At 45.7% G+C, this 19,297-nt stretch overlaps 2 protein-coding genes across 12 annotated transcripts; one reads left to right on the top strand and one right to left on the bottom strand.

Annotated features, from left to right (window-relative positions):
• The first annotated feature begins 452 nt into the window (after positions 1–452).
• LOC112289660 (uncharacterized) lies at positions 453–9,508 on the top strand. Of its 7 annotated transcripts, none has more exons than XM_024535046.3 (12): positions 453–1,120; positions 2,462–2,573; positions 3,194–3,282; positions 3,488–3,556; positions 3,877–4,006; positions 4,294–4,452; positions 4,640–4,991; positions 5,151–5,269; positions 5,897–6,047; positions 6,316–6,773; positions 7,000–7,204; positions 7,427–9,508. In XM_024535046.3, exons 1-12 carry the CDS (start codon positions 922–924, stop codon positions 9,476–9,478), a joined length of 4,095 nt encoding a protein of 1,364 aa, XP_024390814.1. In that variant the 5' UTR covers positions 453–921; the 3' UTR covers positions 9,479–9,508. The 7 variants fall into 7 exon arrangements, with proteins under 7 accessions (XP_024390814.1, XP_090110659.1, XP_024390820.1 ...); XM_090254533.1 differs by having other exon boundaries at positions 465–1,120; positions 2,462–2,578; XM_024535052.3 differs by having other exon boundaries at positions 778–1,120; positions 3,262–3,282.
• A 331-nt stretch (positions 9,509–9,839) lies between these two features.
• Positions 9,840–18,799, bottom strand: LOC112289661 (uncharacterized). 5 transcript variants are annotated; one of them, XM_090254534.1, is made up of 12 exons: positions 18,228–18,799; positions 16,775–16,886; positions 16,066–16,154; positions 15,792–15,860; positions 15,342–15,471; positions 14,896–15,054; positions 14,357–14,708; positions 14,079–14,197; positions 13,301–13,451; positions 12,575–13,032; positions 12,144–12,348; positions 9,840–11,921 (listed from the first exon to the last, which is right to left on the bottom strand). In XM_090254534.1, the coding sequence occupies exons 1-12, from the start codon at positions 18,424–18,426 to the stop codon at positions 9,870–9,872; spliced, it is 4,095 nt and encodes a 1,364-aa protein (XP_090110660.1). In that variant the 5' UTR covers positions 18,427–18,799; the 3' UTR covers positions 9,840–9,869. The 5 variants fall into 5 exon arrangements, with proteins under 5 accessions (XP_090110660.1, XP_090110661.1, XP_090110662.1 ...); XM_090254535.1 differs by having other exon boundaries at positions 14,079–14,191; positions 18,228–18,564; XM_090254536.1 differs by having other exon boundaries at positions 16,066–16,086; positions 18,228–18,531.
• Positions 18,800–19,297: the final 498 nt, after the last annotated feature.

The raw sequence follows: 19,297 nt of genomic DNA, 5'->3' as shown, positions 1-19,297 counted from the left end.
CCTATAATTTGACTTAAGATTGATAAATTTGTATGTGATAATTTTACAAACTGGTTATGGAAATTGCATCAAGTTATTTTATTTTTATTTATTTATTTTTTTGTGTGTTGTATTTTTTGAATAGTGTGTTCCGTTATTTTGCAAAAAAACGTGTTCATAGTTACATTGGCACCATGATGCAGAAAGGGCTTCGAGTGATGGGAGACGGTGGTGATACATGAGGCGAACGACAGCAGAGGAGGAGGAAAAGGACGGAAGTGGGGCCTGGCAAGCCAGAACAACATGAGACTTGTCGACGGGTAGACTTTGCAATAGAAAACAAAAAGTCACTTCGCAGGGGAGCGGGTTCGGCTAGAAGCGAACGGGAGGGAGCGCCCTGCGTTGGTTATGCTGTCAACCGATGCCCCCCGCTCCCCTTGGCCCCGTCCTCGCATTTGTTGTTACAGCCCCGCGCTCAAGAGCTTCTTCCCTTCCTGCTCCTCCTCCTCCCCTTCCATCCGTCCTTCCTACCTCCCACCGTTGCCCTTTGCACCTTCATTGCTCCCACATATGTGGCAGATCATTTGACCCGTCTATCAGTAGCGCAGTGCGCCGCTGTCTCTCTTTTTTTTTTATAATCTAGACTGGTTTGGCCTGCAGATGTTCATTTGTGGAGAACTGTGTAGGGTTTCTCAGTGCGCAGTTGGTGATTGTTGCAGGAGAGAATTAATGAGAAGAATGACGGTAGGCCGGGATTTTGAGTAGGGGAAGTGGTGGGAATGGTGGGAGAGAGGAGAGGCGACGTTGAGGAACGGGGCGGGTACACATTAGGGTGCCCCTGCGTGGCGGGTACAAGTCGAGAGGTTTGAGGGTGAGGAGTGGTGTGTGCACGCCGGACAGAGACCGGGAGGGCGAGACCAAGTGTGCGTCCGCGCGGGAGTGATGGCATGCCATTCAAGAGGAGAGTCGCTGGGAGGGAGTGTGCCGTCAGCGGATGCAGCCGTGTCGAAGCTGTATCCGATGGCGGATCTACCTCCAGAGTGGCGCTCGCGGGAACAGCTGGAGCCTTCGCCACCCTCGACGTCGCCTGCTTACTGGGACACTGATGATGATGACGATTCCAATTCGTCGTGCATGAATGGTATGCACCGAGCCGTCCCGTTCTCTGGATACTGCGTGTTGTCGATTAAGGCGTTCTGTCTTTTGGAGTGGTGGTCGTGGTTTGGACCGTGTATGACTCGAGTATCGAGAGGGCATATCAGGTCTAGGGCTCCACTCAGCAGAGCCCCACGGTCTTTGTAGGGTTTGGCGGATGTGCAAGGTGGTATCGGACACGTTAGGGCAGGTGGCATGTTGTTCTTTGAATGGAGGCGTGGTGAAAGTTTTGGTGGAAGCTTTGTCGAGCGGCATGCATGAATAAGCGCTAATCATCATCTAGCACGCATGTTCATGCTTGCTTCGAGCACTCCATTGCATCCGGACATCACATTGCCATGCTGGGGCAATTTCGACCTAGATTACTGTGATGAATGTTGACACTGGACATCGGACGGGGTATGTTGCAAAATTTCGCGTCTCGCTTTCTGTCCTTCCAACTTACAATATATGTGGAAGCGATGCTTATAGTGAACGTGTAGCGTGCTGCCTGTATGGACGGAAACGAGGCTTGACCTGCCAATACAGTCGTAAGTATAGATATGACGAAGCTTGCTTTGTGATCTGCTTTGTCAGCGAAACTGGTTGCCATTATCAATGATGGCTTATTCAGCTTGCTTTTATGCCCTTTGGTGTGGCATTCTTCGAGTGAATTGCGCTACGCAATTGTATCAGCGCATAGGATTGAACAAGGCTATGGAATTTTATGCAACAGGAAGAGTTGCACGCTTTTGTTTAAATTTACTTTGTTTGATTTTGTATTACTTTATAGAGTTCGACGTCCTTTCTGTGAGCTGCGGATGGCAGGCTGTTATGATATTCAGTATTTATTGATGTAGTTTTCTCAATTGCAGTGGGCACGATTTTCAGTTTTTAATTTGTAGTTAAGGTATTATGGACAGTTTGGTTTCGGTTTGTAGCAACTGGAGGCACGCAGTTGTCAACGTCATGGACCTGCCCACGCTTTCGATAAGCGTTACGTTATTTCTTGAGTAGGAGCATCCCAATCGTGTAACGAAATTCTCTGGTCGTTGTTGAATCTTATTCTTTTTTCGATGTTCAGCAAGGTAGTATTAGATGAGGTTCTTGATTGTGTCTTCAGTAGGTGAGGCTCAATTTGGGCGGGCTATTTTTTGTCCATGTCCACGTTGAACGTCAATGTTTATGTGTATACTTATTATGTCTAGACTTTTTGTTGTTGGGGACGCTTCAGAGGAGGCGGTATCCTTCTTAAGGTTGTACATATGAATTTGGCTATCTTTATGTCTTTCTAAGCGTGATTGTCCTCACGGTTGTTTTCTGACGTTACTAGCTTTTGCAAATTCAGGACCTAAGCCCACAGACCTGTATGGGAAGTTCACTTGGAAAATAGAGAATTTTTCGGAGATCAGCAAGCGAGAACTGCGCAGCAATGTCTTCGAAGTTGGTGGCTACAAGTGGTGAGGTTTTTGTTGTTTTGCCTTCACTTTGTGGCACATATTTGAGAACTTACTGCATCAGTGCAACGGTAGGGGCTGTGAGAGGTGTCTCGATGCGTGTGCATTTTAAGCGCTGTCTGCTTTGTTCACTCTTTCTGCAATGCATGTTGGAGTGACAGCTTTTAAACGCTGACAGTATTATCCCAGGCACCCTCACCCAACTTTTCCCAAGTCAGGGTAATCAGCTTTGTTTCTCAGGAGCTTGAGTGCAGAGGCTTTGGGGTGCGTTTACATGTAGATATAAGGTCGGTTGGAGCAGTGAGTGGGTGCTTGTATGTGATGATGGTGAAAGTTCTGCTTTAAGCTCCATGGCATCAGTTTGTCAGCAGACTAAAATCATGCTTTTGTGTCCCCGTTCTGATTATACCGTTGGCAAGAACCAGTTAAAGTTGAACGCTAAATTGTAGATTGCATCACTCTAGTTTGAGTTTATGCTGGTTCTTGTTTGCAGGACAGGCATTTAGCAGCTCTACATTATGTGCCAAGTTTAGTTAATTTTACGAGATTAGAGTTGTTAGAAAACCCTTTCTAGAGCAACTAGGGTCAATTATTGAAGAGATCTCGTTGGCGCATTTTCACAGGTACATTCTGGTGTATCCACAAGGATGCGATGTTTGCAATCATTTATCCCTCTTTCTGTGTGTTGCAGACTACGACAAGCTTTTGCCTGGTATGGTTCAGACTACCGAGCTTCGCATTTGGGTGTTCGTAGAAATCTCTTTTCTCGCATCCGGTTTGTCATGTCAGAGCTGTCTTGCATCGCATTCCTAAGTGGAGTTTTGGAAGTGCCAATCCTCCGCAGTTCTTTATATATGGTTTGGGGCATGAAGTATTGTGGCACTGTAACTTCGTGACGGACTTGTCGTCAAACGCAGGCTGGAGTCACTTTGCGCAGTTTACTATTGCTGTTGTTAACAAGGACCCCAAAAAATCTAAATATTCCGGTAAAGTTCATGAATTTTCAAGGTGTATGTTGTAAAATGTAGATTTTGTGCCTTTATCACCATTCTAGGTTCCTGGGGCCGGCTCTCATTCGTTGAGTGTTGATTTTGTAATGTGTTTGAACGAGTTGGTGTGTCTGGATCTTGACATGTTCCTTTTGAAGTATTGCGGATTCTTGAACTGATTTTTCATGTAGGGTTGCCGTGATCTAGTCCGTGTTGTTTATGTAGTTTGTTAGAGTAGTGGAAGTAGCATGACTTGTGATGATCTTTACTGCTGAGTCTGTGGTTTTTAAATCACTGTCTTATGTGGAGGATTTCAGACACCCTACACCGATTCTGTAAAAAAGAACACGACTGGGGTTGGAAGAAATTCATGGAGCTCTCCAAAGTCTTAGATGGTTTTACAGTTGCTGATACTCTCGTCATAAAGGCTCAAGTACAAGTTATCAGGTATATTGTTTGTTTTGCTTCTGGTATTGGGCTTTCTCGAGTATGAATCTTATATGATGGATGTGGCCGACAACTAGTATAAGAGTCGAAGACCGACCAACTATTACATTTGATTGCTCTTGAGCTGTTTTGAAAGTTGCGTTTAAGTCTTCTATTAGAGTACTGGAAAGTGTTACATGTGAATGAAATGGTGTGCTTTTCGGTCTTGTATTTATGTCATGATTTAGGGATATGCCATGTGGTGGTAAGGTGCTGCATTCTTACAGTTTGTTTCCTTTTATTTGCAGAGATAATCCCCACCGCCCATTCCGATGCCTGGATTGTCAGTATCGGAGGGAGCTTGTTCGAGTATACCTGACTAACGTTGAGGGAATCTGCCGACGTTTTGTTGAAGAGAAAAGAGAAAAGCTGGGGAAGCTTATGGAAGATACAGCTCGATGGAACAGGTAATCATGGTAACTTCATGAAGGAGTGTGGAACGTGTTTTTTGTCTGTGCGAGGAGTTTCATCTGGTTAAGTTGTTCAGAAAATGAAACAGATAGTAAAACACTTCCCAGTGCTTGGTTCAGTTTTTCGCTGGAACCATTCAGGCCTAAGTTTATGATCGAAATTGAAACCTGAATGTTGATGCAGTTTCCAAGCCTTTTGGTCAGCTGTTGAAGAAGGCACTCGTCGGCGCCTCGCACGAGAGAAGACGGATGTGATTTTGAAAGCTGTAGTGAAGCGCTTTTTCAATGAGAAGGAGGTGACATCAACATTGGTTATGGACGCACTTTACAGTGGATGCAAATCGCTGGATTATAGGAGCAGGAACAAGAAGGGTAAAATTAGCGGTGTGGACGTGGAGGAAGCCATTAATCCCATAGTGTGGGTGGACAAGGATGCTTTTGTACTTGCTGGTGATGTGTTGCTCTTGCTTGAGCGGGTGGTCTCTGAAATCTTGCCACCTTACAAGGATGACAAGGGACCGCAAAATCGAACGAAGGTTTCTACTTTGCTCTGCACAGCTCTTTGATGCTAGCCTGGGTTGAATAGCTTGCTTGTGTTCGGAGTTTGGGAATGCTTTTATTTTTTCGTTTTTTTATGTCCAGGAATTGGTGTTTTACTTGTAGGTAGGCAATGGAGGTCTTACTACTTATAATAGTTGCAGGATGGTAGCTTTGGCGATGATTTTGGCAAAGACTCAGTGGAGCGTGACGAACGGCGGTTAACTGAACTTGGCAGACGAACTGTTGAAATGTTTGTTCTGGCTCATTTATACACGTATGTGGATCCATCATTTTTACCTCCACCAAACATTTTTCCTGGTTTTTTTCATTTTCTCATACGTGGATGCCATTAGAATGTTTGGCGACAAATACTGAGCTTTTATGCTTTCTAGATTAGGCCATAAAGAGTTATCGTGTGTTCTGCCACAAAGCAATTAGAAGTTATTGAGAGCTCGCTGTAACAGTGAAATACTGCGAGCAACGACGAACGGTTTGTTTCAAAAATAAATACGTAAATCAACAGATGATGTATAACTACAAAGAGGACTCGCGAAGGTGAGGATGCTCTTATGAGCCAAACAGTAGCGTGTGTCGCGGGATTAGTAAAGCGCTTAAACTACCTACCCATGGAGTATAATTTTTGATCACTCATTTATTTTGAAGCGCTTTTGTGCCCTCAATGTGTCACATCCTCGTACTGATTCCGGCGATGATTTCAAGGAATTCGAAGTATCAATGTGGCTGTGTTTGTGATGTGAGAGGTGAGATTTCAGATGCTTGGTAATTCAGAACACCTTACATTCAACAGCATGGACGACCAACAGTTCAAGGATGGGATTTGGTATATCTGTTCCTTTCTAGAGTAGTTCTTTGGCTTTAATTGCTGTTTGATGTGATGCAGCAATCGTGTAGAGGTCGCTTACAGAGAGGCAGTTGCATTGAAGAGGCAAGAAGAGCTTATTCGTGAAGAGGAGGCTGCTGGGTTAGCGGAAACTGAACTTCGAGCTAAACGCGAGGCAGCTGAGAAGGAAAAGCGGTCAAAGAAAAAACAGGTCAGATTTGTCGAACTACGTTTCAGGTGTAGTAGTATCTAGAGCTTGCCTGTTCACGTTTGTGATCTCATGGCTCATTTGTAAAAGCTTGTAACAGTGATGCTCTTTTAGGTTCTCGAGGGGTTTCACTCTCTGTCAGGTGTTCATCTGGGTATATTTTTGTTTTGGTGGTTCGTATTGTTATCGTTTTAGTCTCGCCTTTGATAGGGCTGTTTCTCATCATTATTACTTTGGATGAATGAAACGGATTCAAGTTTGTTCCCTCCAGGCGAAGCAAAGGAGGAAAGATCGCAAGGACAAAGATAAAGAAACAGAGGAAAGACGTGTGCGGGTAGAACAAGAAAATCGTCAACGCCAATCTGAGTCTTCCAGGCCTAAGGAACGAATGCCAAAGGGGCGGGGGATTATTTCACTCATTCCAGCAGATGCAACGGACGATGTTGGGACTCTGGGACTCGCTACAGAGGACGGTGATGTAGATCACACCACCTGGGAAAGAGACGTATCATACGGTCATAGCGGCATGGAGACCGCTGAATTCAGCGGAGCACATGAAGGAAGTTCGACACGTAACGGCAGAGCGGCACGAAAGAATCAGGCATCCGCATTTGACGATAGTTCCTCTACATGCTCGTCTGACTCTCTTCCTTCGGTGAGGCCTTCTATGAACGGATCATATAGCACACGACCAAGCTTGTCCGAGCAGAATCATACAGTTCTCAACAGGTGAGCTCGTCCCCTGAACTGTTCGAGGGATTTGATTTGCATCTACTCAGATATACAAAATGGTTTAACATCTTGTCAGATATACACAATATTTTAAAACGGAACGATGGGGATGATTTCATCAAGTTGAGGGTCTGCCATATCAATGACGTGTACCCAATATTCTCGCGGACGCCGTACTTGTAAGTGTGCACATTCACTGCTTATTATTCTGTGTACTGTGCAGAGGGAGGAGTAGAGGAGACAGCGATGGGTATGAACAAGACGGGAGGTTTTTAGAAGCTGATGGTACCATCATGCGTGCGACTGGTCTGGATCCTAGTGGTCCTGATGAAGCTAGCAGTAGTAGTTCTGCAGGAGTGGATAATGAGACTGTAATTCTTTCACTTAAGGAGCGTGTCCGATGGCTTGAGCAACGTCTTTGTGAAAAGGTACGCAAGTAAATATCTTTTTCTAGTTTATGTACGTCTCATGTTCAATCTTCGTGTATTGAATGTACTGCATTCATCATGGTCAGTATAAATTGATGGAGAAATCCTCGAGTTTGGGCTTCACATAGATCATAGACAGCACGCTTCTTGTTTTACTTTTTTACTTTGTATTTTGTTTTACTTTGTTTATTTGTTAATCTTTTCAGACGGTTTCACATGTAGGATGAGGAGGTTGTAATGCTACAAGAGCAGGTTAGCCTCTTCCAACATCAAATGAGACTGGACCGACCGTCTTCTCATGAGCGTCTACCAGAGGAAGCGTATGGAGGGTCTATGCCTGGTGCATCGAGTGCAGCAAGTTCCTCACCAGCCGATGAAAGTAGCAGCTGCTTTTCCTCTGCAACCCTTGATGTGGAAAAGCTGACTGGCCAGCAGATTAGATCAAGTAAAACAATAGCAGGTACGACCAACGCAAGTGGTCATTCATCAACATTCAATGCCAACGGAACAACTGCAGGTGGCGCAGGCAGTAACGGTGACAGCAATAGCAGGTGGTTTCTAGCTTTTGCAGTCAATAATGTTGACAATAGTAGTAGGCATGGTATGAATCCAGCTAAAGTGGATGTTGGTACGCCCAAACCGTCTGCCCCAGTAAAAGCTCGTAGCATTGAAGGATCCAGGCCGCCTCGTGTAGGGATGCCTCCATCATCATCAGGAACCAGTTTGGCCGCTGGGATCGAAGAAACAAGCTCAAGTTGTTCCGCCACCTTATCTGCAACTTCACCTGTGATTACCCGTCCCGCAAGTGCACCCGGTTTGGTACCTACTCAGCGATCAGGAATGCTTGGCCCCGTTTTGGAATCTCAACCTCCGCTATCACGATCTTTGAGTGCAGCAGGCCGATTGGCCTTGGGCCCAGGCCCCTCTGTAGGAGCCCACTGCAATGGAAATGCACATATTAGCCCTCCAGTGTCACCTTCGTACAGAAATGCTGCTGCAGGGAAGATAAGAAGCTTAGCAGGCTTAGCTTCATATCCTGTTTCAAGTTCTGGAAGTGTGCACAGTGGAGTTTCAGCTTCCATGTCAGGAGCAACCACTTCAGCTGTAATTCTGGACACTCCCGCAGTGCCAAGCCCATCTCATGGAAGTGCTCCATCGATGTATTCGACTGCACCTACGGTCTCAGCGTCCTCTCCTCTGACGCCTGCTTCCAAGGTGCGGATAGACCCCGTGCAGGGTACCCAAAGTGGAAGAACAGAGGCAGCTACCTCCCCTTCGACCACACCAGCGCTTTTGCAATGCCCAGTGGTTCCGGATGCTTTACCAGAACCCTTGTCGAATGGTTTGCTTCCACAAGAGTACATCTGTAGCCAGGGCGTTGCAGGTGGGAGGCGATCACCAGTCGGCATCACTTTTGGGACCGTGACTCCAGAGGTGCTGCACCAGCAGCAGCAGGAGGAGGACCAAGAGCATATGCAACCACGACAGAAAGATGAGCAAGCACAAGCACAACATCAGACACTGCCACAACTTCATAAACAAGAATCCGTGGATCCTCACAAGCAAGAGAACGTAGTCTTTCAGGAGGGCCTTTCAAGACATCACTGTTATGGGCAGCAAGCCAATCAGAGGCCTGCCCATTCAAGCCTGTTACGTGAAAATGGAGTTTTGAGTGGGGATAGGCATAGCATGATGTCCATAGTGGAACCCGTTAATAATGGAGGTATGGGAGAAGAATTCCCGCATCTTGACATTATTAATGATTTGTTAGAGGATGATCCTGGCTGCTTTGGGTTGGCACTAAGTGCAATGCTCCATCAACCAGGGTCTGCTCAGTTCTCCAACCGTCATCTTAGTATGCCAGGTCACTCTGGTATGTTCAAGCACAGCCAATATGGCCAGGTTCGTTCAGACAGCAGTGCTGTGAATAGTGATGGAAGTGATAGAGGGAGGACATCAGATGATGAACGAATGCTTATGCACGAAGGAAACGCTGCCAGCATAAGGGTTAACAGACGTTTATCTGTTGCATTCTCTCATCAACCTTTGCGCAGAGTGCAGAGTCAGCATAGTGGACACCTTGATAGTATAGCGTCTCATTATTGGCCAATCGTGAGTGCAGGATTACCGGCAGGAGACAGTGTAAGAAATGGTCTGGACAGTCGCGTGCGTTATCCTCTAGTGCAAAGTCATCATGTTTCTGTTCAGGATTGCTCAGGATTCTCCTTGAGGCATAATGGTTATTCTGTACATGCTCCTGCTCAGCGGCCATAGATAATAATCTGCCGTCATTGTTTGTGCAAACTTTTTGGTTTTTCTTGTGACTTTTTGTCTGCATGGGAGTTATAGTTTCAGAGTTGTCATGGGTGTTCTGGTTTTTTTTGTTTATTATGTTGAAAGTAATGCCATGCCTATCGAATTCATGGACATATTAGTTGCATTTGAACACCTAATGAAATTTTCCATGAGAATCCAATAATCAGTATCTGCAACAACGATAAATAATTGCACAAAAAAATCAGAAAATCTCAAACAAATCTAACATCACCCAGATCAAAAACACAGACAGAAGAATTTACAACAACTACGAACCCACAGACAAGTCACAAGAAGAAGTGGGCAGTTTAGAAAGAAGTTTGCAAAAACAATGACGGCAGATTATTATCTATGGCCGCTGAGCAGGAGCATGTACAGAATAACCATTATGCCTCAAGGAGAATCCTGAGCAATCCTGAACAGAAACATGATGACTTTGCACTAGAGGATAACGCACGCGACTGTCCAGACCATTTCTTACACTGTCTCCTGCCGGTAATCCTGCACTCACGATTGGCCAATAATGAGACGCTATACTATCAAGGTGTCCACTATGCTGACTCTGCACTCTGCGCAAAGGTTGATGAGAGAATGCAACAGATAAACGTCTGTTAACCCTTATGCTGGCAGCGTTTCCTTCGTGCATAAGCATTCGTTCATCATCTGATGTCCTCCCTCTATCACTTCCATCACTATTCACAGCACTGCTGTCTGAACGAACCTGGCCATATTGGCTGTGCTTGAACATACCAGAGTGACCTGGCATACTAAGATGACGGTTGGAGAACTGAGCAGACCCTGGTTGATGGAGCATTGCACTTAGTGCCAACCCAAAGCAGCCAGGATCATCCTCTAACAAATCATTAATAATGTCAAGATGCGGGAATTCTTCTCCCATACCTCCATTATTAACGGGTTCCACTATGGACATCATGCTATGCCTATCCCCACTCAAAACTCCATTTTCACGTAACAGGCTTGAATGGGCAGGCCTCTGATTGGCTTGCTGCCCATAACAGTGATGTCTTGAAAGGCCCTCCTGAAAGACTACGTTCTCTTGCTTGTGAGGATCCACGGATTCTTGTTTATGAAGTTGTGGCAGTGTCTGATGTTGTGCTTGTGCTTGCTCATCTTTCTGTCGTGGTTGCATATGCTCTTGGTCCTCCTCCTGCTGCTGCTGGTGCAGCACCTCTGGAGTCACGGTCCCAAAAGTGATGCCGACTGGTGATCGCCTCCCACCTGCAACGCCCTGGCTACAGATGTACTCTTGTGGAAGCAAACCATTCGACAAGGGTTCTGGTAAAGCATCCGGAACCACTGGGCATTGCAAAAGCGCTGGTGTGGTCGAAGGGGAGGTAGCTGCCTCTGTTCTTCCACTTTGGGTACCCTGCACGGGGTCTATCCGCACCTTGGAAGCAGGCGTCAGAGGAGAGGACGCTGAGACCGTAGGTGCAGTCGAATACATCGATGGAGCACTTCCATGAGATGGGCTTGGCACTGCGGGAGTGTCCAGAATTACAGCTGAAGTGGTTGCTCCTGACATGGAAGCTGAAACTCCACTGTGCACACTTCCAGAACTTGAAACAGGATATGAAGCTAAGCCTGCTAAGCTTCTTATCTTCCCTGCAGCAGCATTTCTGTACGAAGGTGACACTGGAGGGCTAATATGTGCATTTCCATTGCAGTGGGCTCCTACAGAGGGGCCTGGGCCCAAGGCCAATCGGCCTGCTGCACTCAAAGATCGTGATAGCGGAGGTTGAGATTCCAAAACGGGGCCAAGCATTCCTGATCGCTGAGTAGGTACCAAACCGGGTGCACTTGCGGGACGGGTAATCACAGGTGAAGTTGCAGATAAGGTGGCGGAACAACTTGAGCTTGTTTCTTCGATCCCAGCGGCCAAACTGGTTCCTGATGATGATGGAGGCATCCCTACACGAGGCGGCCTGGATCCTTCAATGCTACGAGCTTTTACTGGGGCAGACGGTTTGGGCGTACCAACATCCACTTTAGCTGGATTCATACCATGCCTACTACTATTGTCAACATTATTGACTGCAAAAGCTAGAAACCACCTGCTATTGCTGTCACCGTTACTGCCTGCGCCACCTGCAGTTGTTCCGTTGGCATTGAATGTTGATGAATGACCACTTGCGTTGGTCGTACCTGCTATTGTTTTACTTGATCTAATCTGCTGGCCAGTCAGCTTTTCCACATCAAGGGTTGCAGAGGAAAAGCAGCTGCTACTTTCATCGGCTGGTGAGGAACTTGCTGCACTCGATGCACCAGGCATAGACCCTCCATACGCTTCCTCTGGTAGACGCTCATGAGAAGACGGTCGGTCCAGTCTCATTTGATGTTGGAAGAGGCTAACCTGCTCTTGTAGCATTACAACCTCCTCATCCTACATGTGAAACCGTCTGAAAAGATTAACAAATAAACAAAGTAAAACAAAATACAAAGTAAAAAAGTAAAACAAGAAGCGTGCTGTCTATGATCTATGTGAAGCCCAAACTCGAGGATTTCTCCATCAATTTATACTGACCATGATGAATGCAGTACATTCAATACACGAAGATTGAACATGAGACGTACATAAACTAGAAAAAGATATTTACTTGCGTACCTTTTCACAAAGACGTTGCTCAAGCCATCGGACACGCTCCTTAAGTGAAAGAATTACAGTCTCATTATCCACTCCTGCAGAACTACTACTGCTAGCTTCATCAGGACCACTAGGATCCAGACCAGTCGCACGCATGATGGTACCATCAGCTTCTAAAAACCTCCCGTCTTGTTCATACCCATCGCTGTCTCCTCTACTCCTCCCTCTGCACAGTACACAGAATAATAAGCAGTGAATGTGCACACTTACAAGTACGGCGTCCGCGAGAATATTGGGTACACGTCATTGATATGGCAGACCCTCAACTTGATGAAATCATCCCCATCGTTCCGTTTTAAAATATTGTGTATATCTGACAAGATGTTAAACCATTTTGTATATCTGAGTAGATGCAAATCAAATCCCTCGAACAGTTCAGGGGACGAGCTCACCTGTTGAGAACTGTATGATTCTGCTCGGACAAGCTTGGTCGTGTGCTATATGATCCGTTCATAGAAGGCCTCACCGAAGGAAGAGAGTCAGACGAGCATGTAGAGGAACTATCGTCAAATGCGGATGCCTGATTCTTTCGTGCCGCTCTGCCGTTACGTGTCGAACTTCCTTCATGTGCTCCGCTGAATTCAGCGGTCTCCATGCCGCTATGACCGTATGATACGTCTCTTTCCCAGGTGGTGTGATCTACATCACCGTCCTCTGTAGCGAGTCCCAGAGTCCCAACATCGTCCGTTGCATCTGCTGGAATGAGTGAAATAATCCCCCGCCCCTTTGGCATTCGTTCCTTAGGCCTGGAAGACTCAGATTGGCGTTGACGATTTTCTTGTTCTACCCGCACACGTCTTTCCTCTGTTTCTTTATCTTTGTCCTTGCGATCTTTCCTCCTTTGCTTCGCCTGGAGGGAACAAACTTGAATCCGTTTCATTCATCCAAAGTAATAATGATGAGAAACAGCCCTATCAAAGGCGAGACTAAAACGATAACAATACGAACCACCAAAACAAAAATATACCCAGATGAACACCTGACAGAGAGTGAAACCCCTCGAGAACCTAAAAGAGCATCACTGTTACAAGCTTTTACAAATGAGCCATGAGATCACAAACGTGAACAGGCAAGCTCTAGATACTACTACACCTGAAACGTAGTTCGACAAATCTGACCTGTTTTTTCTTTGACCGCTTTTCCTTCTCAGCTGCCTCGCGTTTAGCTCGAAGTTCAGTTTCCGCTAACCCAGCAGCCTCCTCTTCACGAATAAGCTCTTCTTGCCTCTTCAATGCAACTGCCTCTCTGTAAGCGACCTCTACACGATTGCTGCATCACATCAAACAGCAATTAAAGCCAAAGAACTACTCTAGAAAGGAACAGATATACCAAATCCCATCCTTGAACTGTTGGTCGTCCATGCTGTTGAATGTAAGGTGTTCTGAATTACCAAGCATCTGAAATCTCACCTCTCACATCACAAACACAGCCACATTGATACTTCGAATTCCTTGAAATCATCGCCGGAATCAGTACGAGGATGTGACACATTGAGGGCACAAAAGCGCTTCAAAATAAATGAGTGATCAAAAATTATACTCCATGGGTAGGTAGTTTAAGCGCTTTACTAATCCCGCGACACACGCTACTGTTTGGCTCATAAGAGCATCCTCACCTTCGCGAGTCCTCTTTGTAGTTATACATCATCTGTTGATTTACGTATTTATTTTTGAAACAAACCGTTCGTCGTTGCTCGCAGTATTTCACTGTTACAGCGAGCTCTCAATAACTTCTAATTGCTTTGTGGCAGAACACACGATAACTCTTTATGGCCTAATCTAGAAAGCATAAAAGCTCAGTATTTGTCGCCAAACATTCTAATGGCATCCACGTATGAGAAAATGAAAAAAACCAGGAAAAATGTTTGGTGGAGGTAAAAATGATGGATCCACATACGTGTATAAATGAGCCAGAACAAACATTTCAACAGTTCGTCTGCCAAGTTCAGTTAACCGCCGTTCGTCACGCTCCACTGAGTCTTTGCCAAAATCATCGCCAAAGCTACCATCCTGCAACTATTATAAGTAGTAAGACCTCCATTGCCTACCTACAAGTAAAACACCAATTCCTGGACATAAAAAAACGAAAAAATAAAAGCATTCCCAAACTCCGAACACAAGCAAGCTATTCAACCCAGGCTAGCATCAAAGAGCTGTGCAGAGCAAAGTAGAAACCTTCGTTCGATTTTGCGGTCCCTTGTCATCCTTGTAAGGTGGCAAGATTTCAGAGACCACCCGCTCAAGCAAGAGCAACACATCACCAGCAAGTACAAAAGCATCCTTGTCCACCCACACTATGGGATTAATGGCTTCCTCCACGTCCACACCGCTAATTTTACCCTTCTTGTTCCTGCTCCTATAATCCAGCGATTTGCATCCACTGTAAAGTGCGTCCATAACCAATGTTGATGTCACCTCCTTCTCATTGAAAAAGCGCTTCACTACAGCTTTCAAAATCACATCCGTCTTCTCTCGTGCGAGGCGCCGACGAGTGCCTTCTTCAACAGCTGACCAAAAGGCTTGGAAACTGCATCAACATTCAGGTTTCAATTTCGATCATAAACTTAGGCCTGAATGGTTCCAGCGAAAAACTGAACCAAGCACTGGGAAGTGTTTTACTATCTGTTTCATTTTCTGAACAACTTAACCAGATGAAACTCCTCGCACAGACAAAAAACACGTTCCACACTCCTTCATGAAGTTACCATGATTACCTGTTCCATCGAGCTGTATCTTCCATAAGCTTCCCCAGCTTTTCTCTTTTCTCTTCAACAAAACGTCGGCAGATTCCCTCAACGTTAGTCAGGTATACTCGAACAAGCTCCCTCCGATACTGACAATCCAGGCATCGGAATGGGCGGTGGGGATTATCTCTGCAAATAAAAGGAAACAAACTGTAAGAATGCAGCACCTTACCACCACATGGCATATCCCTAAATCATGACATAAATACAAGACCGAAAAGCACACCATTTCATTCACATGTAACACTTTCCAGTACTCTAATAGAAGACTTAAACGCAACTTTCAAAACAGCTCAAGAGCAATCAAATGTAATAGTTGGTCGGTCTTCGACTCTTATACTAGTTGTCGGCCACATCCATCATATAAGATTCATACTCGAGAAAGCCCAATACCAGAAGCAAAACAAACAATATACCTGATAACTTGTACTTGAGCCTTTATGACGAGAGTATCAGCAACTGTAAAACCATCTAAGACTTTGGAGAGCTCCATGAATTTCTTCCAACCCCAGTCGTGTTCTTTTTTACAGAATCGGTGTAGGGTGTCTGAAATCCTCCACATAAGACAGTGATTTAAAAACCACAGACTCAGCAGTAAAGATCATCACAAGTCATGCTACTTCCACTACTCTAACAAACTACATAAACAACACGGACTAGATCACGGCAACCCTACATGAAAAATCAGTTCAAGAATCCGCAATACTTCAAAAGGAACATGTCAAGATCCAGACACACCAACTCGTTCAAACACATTACAAAATCAACACTCAACGAATGAGAGCCGGCCCCAGGAACCTAGAATGGTGATAAAGGCACAAAATCTACATTTTACAACATACACCTTGAAAATTCATGAACTTTACCGGAATATTTAGATTTTTTGGGGTCCTTGTTAACAACAGCAATAGTAAACTGCGCAAAGTGACTCCAGCCTGCGTTTGACGACAAGTCCGTCACGAAGTTACAGTGCCACAATACTTCATGCCCCAAACCATATATAAAGAACTGCGGAGGATTGGCACTTCCAAAACTCCACTTAGGAATGCGATGCAAGACAGCTCTGACATGACAAACCGGATGCGAGAAAAGAGATTTCTACGAACACCCAAATGCGAAGCTCGGTAGTCTGAACCATACCAGGCAAAAGCTTGTCGTAGTCTGCAACACACAGAAAGAGGGATAAATGATTGCAAACATCGCATCCTTGTGGATACACCAGAATGTACCTGTGAAAATGCGCCAACGAGATCTCTTCAATAATTGACCCTAGTTGCTCTAGAAAGGGTTTTCTAACAACTCTAATCTCGTAAAATTAACTAAACTTGGCACATAATGTAGAGCTGCTAAATGCCTGTCCTGCAAACAAGAACCAGCATAAACTCAAACTAGAGTGATGCAATCTACAATTTAGCGTTCAACTTTAACTGGTTCTTGCCAACGGTATAATCAGAACGGGGACACAAAAGCATGATTTTAGTCTGCTGACAAACTGATGCCATGGAGCTTAAAGCAGAACTTTCACCATCATCACATACAAGCACCCACTCACTGCTCCAACCGACCTTATATCTACATGTAAACGCACCCCAAAGCCTCTGCACTCAAGCTCCTGAGAAACAAAGCTGATTACCCTGACTTGGGAAAAGTTGGGTGAGGGTGCCTGGGATAATACTGTCAGCGTTTAAAAGCTGTCACTCCAACATGCATTGCAGAAAGAGTGAACAAAGCAGACAGCGCTTAAAATGCACACGCATCGAGACACCTCTCACAGCCCCTACCGTTGCACTGATGCAGTAAGTTCTCAAATATGTGCCACAAAGTGAAGGCAAAACAACAAAAACCTCACCACTTGTAGCCACCAACTTCGAAGACATTGCTGCGCAGTTCTCGCTTGCTGATCTCCGAAAAATTCTCTATTTTCCAAGTGAACTTCCCATACAGGTCTGTGGGCTTAGGTCCTGAATTTGCAAAAGCTAGTAACGTCAGAAAACAACCGTGAGGACAATCACGCTTAGAAAGACATAAAGATAGCCAAATTCATATGTACAACCTTAAGAAGGATACCGCCTCCTCTGAAGCGTCCCCAACAACAAAAAGTCTAGACATAATAAGTATACACATAAACATTGACGTTCAACGTGGACATGGACAAAAAATAGCCCGCCCAAATTGAGCCTCACCTACTGAAGACACAATCAAGAACCTCATCTAATACTACCTTGCTGAACATCGAAAAAAGAATAAGATTCAACAACGACCAGAGAATTTCGTTACACGATTGGGATGCTCCTACTCAAGAAATAACGTAACGCTTATCGAAAGCGTGGGCAGGTCCATGACGTTGACAACTGCGTGCCTCCAGTTGCTACAAACCGAAACCAAACTGTCCATAATACCTTAACTACAAATTAAAAACTGAAAATCGTGCCCACTGCAATTGAGAAAACTACATCAATAAATACTGAATATCATAACAGCCTGCCATCCGCAGCTCACAGAAAGGACGTCGAACTCTATAAAGTAATACAAAATCAAACAAAGTAAATTTAAACAAAAGCGTGCAACTCTTCCTGTTGCATAAAATTCCATAGCCTTGTTCAATCCTATGCGCTGATACAATTGCGTAGCGCAATTCACTCGAAGAATGCCACACCAAAGGGCATAAAAGCAAGCTGAATAAGCCATCATTGATAATGGCAACCAGTTTCGCTGACAAAGCAGATCACAAAGCAAGCTTCGTCATATCTATACTTACGACTGTATTGGCAGGTCAAGCCTCGTTTCCGTCCATACAGGCAGCACGCTACACGTTCACTATAAGCATCGCTTCCACATATATTGTAAGTTGGAAGGACAGAAAGCGAGACGCGAAATTTTGCAACATACCCCGTCCGATGTCCAGTGTCAACATTCATCACAGTAATCTAGGTCGAAATTGCCCCAGCATGGCAATGTGATGTCCGGATGCAATGGAGTGCTCGAAGCAAGCATGAACATGCGTGCTAGATGATGATTAGCGCTTATTCATGCATGCCGCTCGACAAAGCTTCCACCAAAACTTTCACCACGCCTCCATTCAAAGAACAACATGCCACCTGCCCTAACGTGTCCGATACCACCTTGCACATCCGCCAAACCCTACAAAGACCGTGGGGCTCTGCTGAGTGGAGCCCTAGACCTGATATGCCCTCTCAATACTCGAGTCATACACGGTCCAAACCACGACCACCACTCCAAAAGACAGAACGCCTTAATCGACAACACGCAGTATCCAGAGAACGGGACGGCTCGGTGCATACCATTCATGCACGACGAATTGGAATCGTCATCATCATCAGTGTCCCAGTAAGCAGGCGACGTCGAGGGTGGCGAAGGCTCCAGCTGTTCCCGCGAGCGCCACTCTGGAGGTAGATCCGCCATCGGATACAGCTTCGACACGGCTGCATCCGCTGACGGCACACTCCCTCCCAGCGACTCTCCTCTTGAATGGCATGCCATCACTCCCGCGCGGACGCACACTTGGTCTCGCCCTCCCGGTCTCTGTCCGGCGTGCACACACCACTCCTCACCCTCAAACCTCTCGACTTGTACCCGCCACGCAGGGGCACCCTAATGTGTACCCGCCCCGTTCCTCAACGTCGCCTCCCCTCTCTCCCACCATTCCCACCACTTCCCCTACTCAAAATCCCGGCCTACCGTCATTCTTCTCATTAATTCTCTCCTGCAACAATCACCAACTGCGCACTGAGAAACCCTACACAGTTCTCCACAAATGAACATCTGCAGGCCAAACCAGTCTAGATTATAAAAAAAAAAGAGAGACAGCGGCGCACTGCGCTACTGATAGACGGGTCAAATGATCTGCCACATATGTGGGAGCAATGAAGGTGCAAAGGGCAACGGTGGGAGGTAGGAAGGACGGATGGAAGGGGAGGAGGAGGAGCAGGAAGGGAAGAAGCTCTTGAGCGCGGGGCTGTAACAACAAATGCGAGGACGGGGCCAAGGGGAGCGGGGGGCATCGGTTGACAGCATAACCAACGCAGGGCGCTCCCTCCCGTTCGCTTCTAGCCGAACCCGCTCCCCTGCGAAGTGACTTTTTGTTTTCTATTGCAAAGTCTACCCGTCGACAAGTCTCATGTTGTTCTGGCTTGCCAGGCCCCACTTCCGTCCTTTTCCTCCTCCTCTGCTGTCGTTCGCCTCATGTATCACCACCGTCTCCCATCACTCGAAGCCCTTTCTGCATCATGGTGCCAATGTAACTATGAACACGTTTTTTTGCAAAATAACGGAACACACTATTCAAAAAATACAACACACAAAAAAATAAATAAATAAAAATAAAATAACTTGATGCAATTTCCATAACCAG

Source organism: Physcomitrium patens, chromosome 12 (genome assembly GCF_059467195.1).
Source record: "Physcomitrium patens ecotype Gransden chromosome 12, ASM5946719v1, whole genome shotgun sequence".
NCBI classification, from domain to species: domain Eukaryota; kingdom Viridiplantae; phylum Streptophyta; class Bryopsida; order Funariales; family Funariaceae; genus Physcomitrium; species Physcomitrium patens.
Note: the sequence above shows the minus strand (reverse complement) of the source record. Positions and strands in the feature narration are given on the sequence as shown.

Bases quoted from the DNA above. Each gene is read 5' to 3' on its own strand.
- LOC112289660 (XM_024535046.3), top strand. From the start codon at position 922: ATGGCATGCCATTCAAGAGGAGAGTCGCTGGGAGGGAGTGTGCCGTCA. The intron at 5,270-5,896 runs GTATGTGGATCC...GATGTGATGCAG, and splicing joins GTTCTGGCTCATTTATACAC to CAATCGTGTAGAGGTCGCTT. The intron at 7,205-7,426 runs GTACGCAAGTAA...TTTCACATGTAG, and splicing joins AGCAACGTCTTTGTGAAAAG to GATGAGGAGGTTGTAATGCT.
- LOC112289661 (XM_090254534.1), bottom strand. From the start codon at position 18,426: ATGGCATGCCATTCAAGAGGAGAGTCGCTGGGAGGGAGTGTGCCGTCA. The intron at 13,033-13,300 runs GTCAGATTTGTC...TGTTCCCTCCAG, and splicing joins AGCGGTCAAAGAAAAAACAG to GCGAAGCAAAGGAGGAAAGA. The intron at 11,922-12,143 runs GTACGCAAGTAA...TTTCACATGTAG, and splicing joins AGCAACGTCTTTGTGAAAAG to GATGAGGAGGTTGTAATGCT.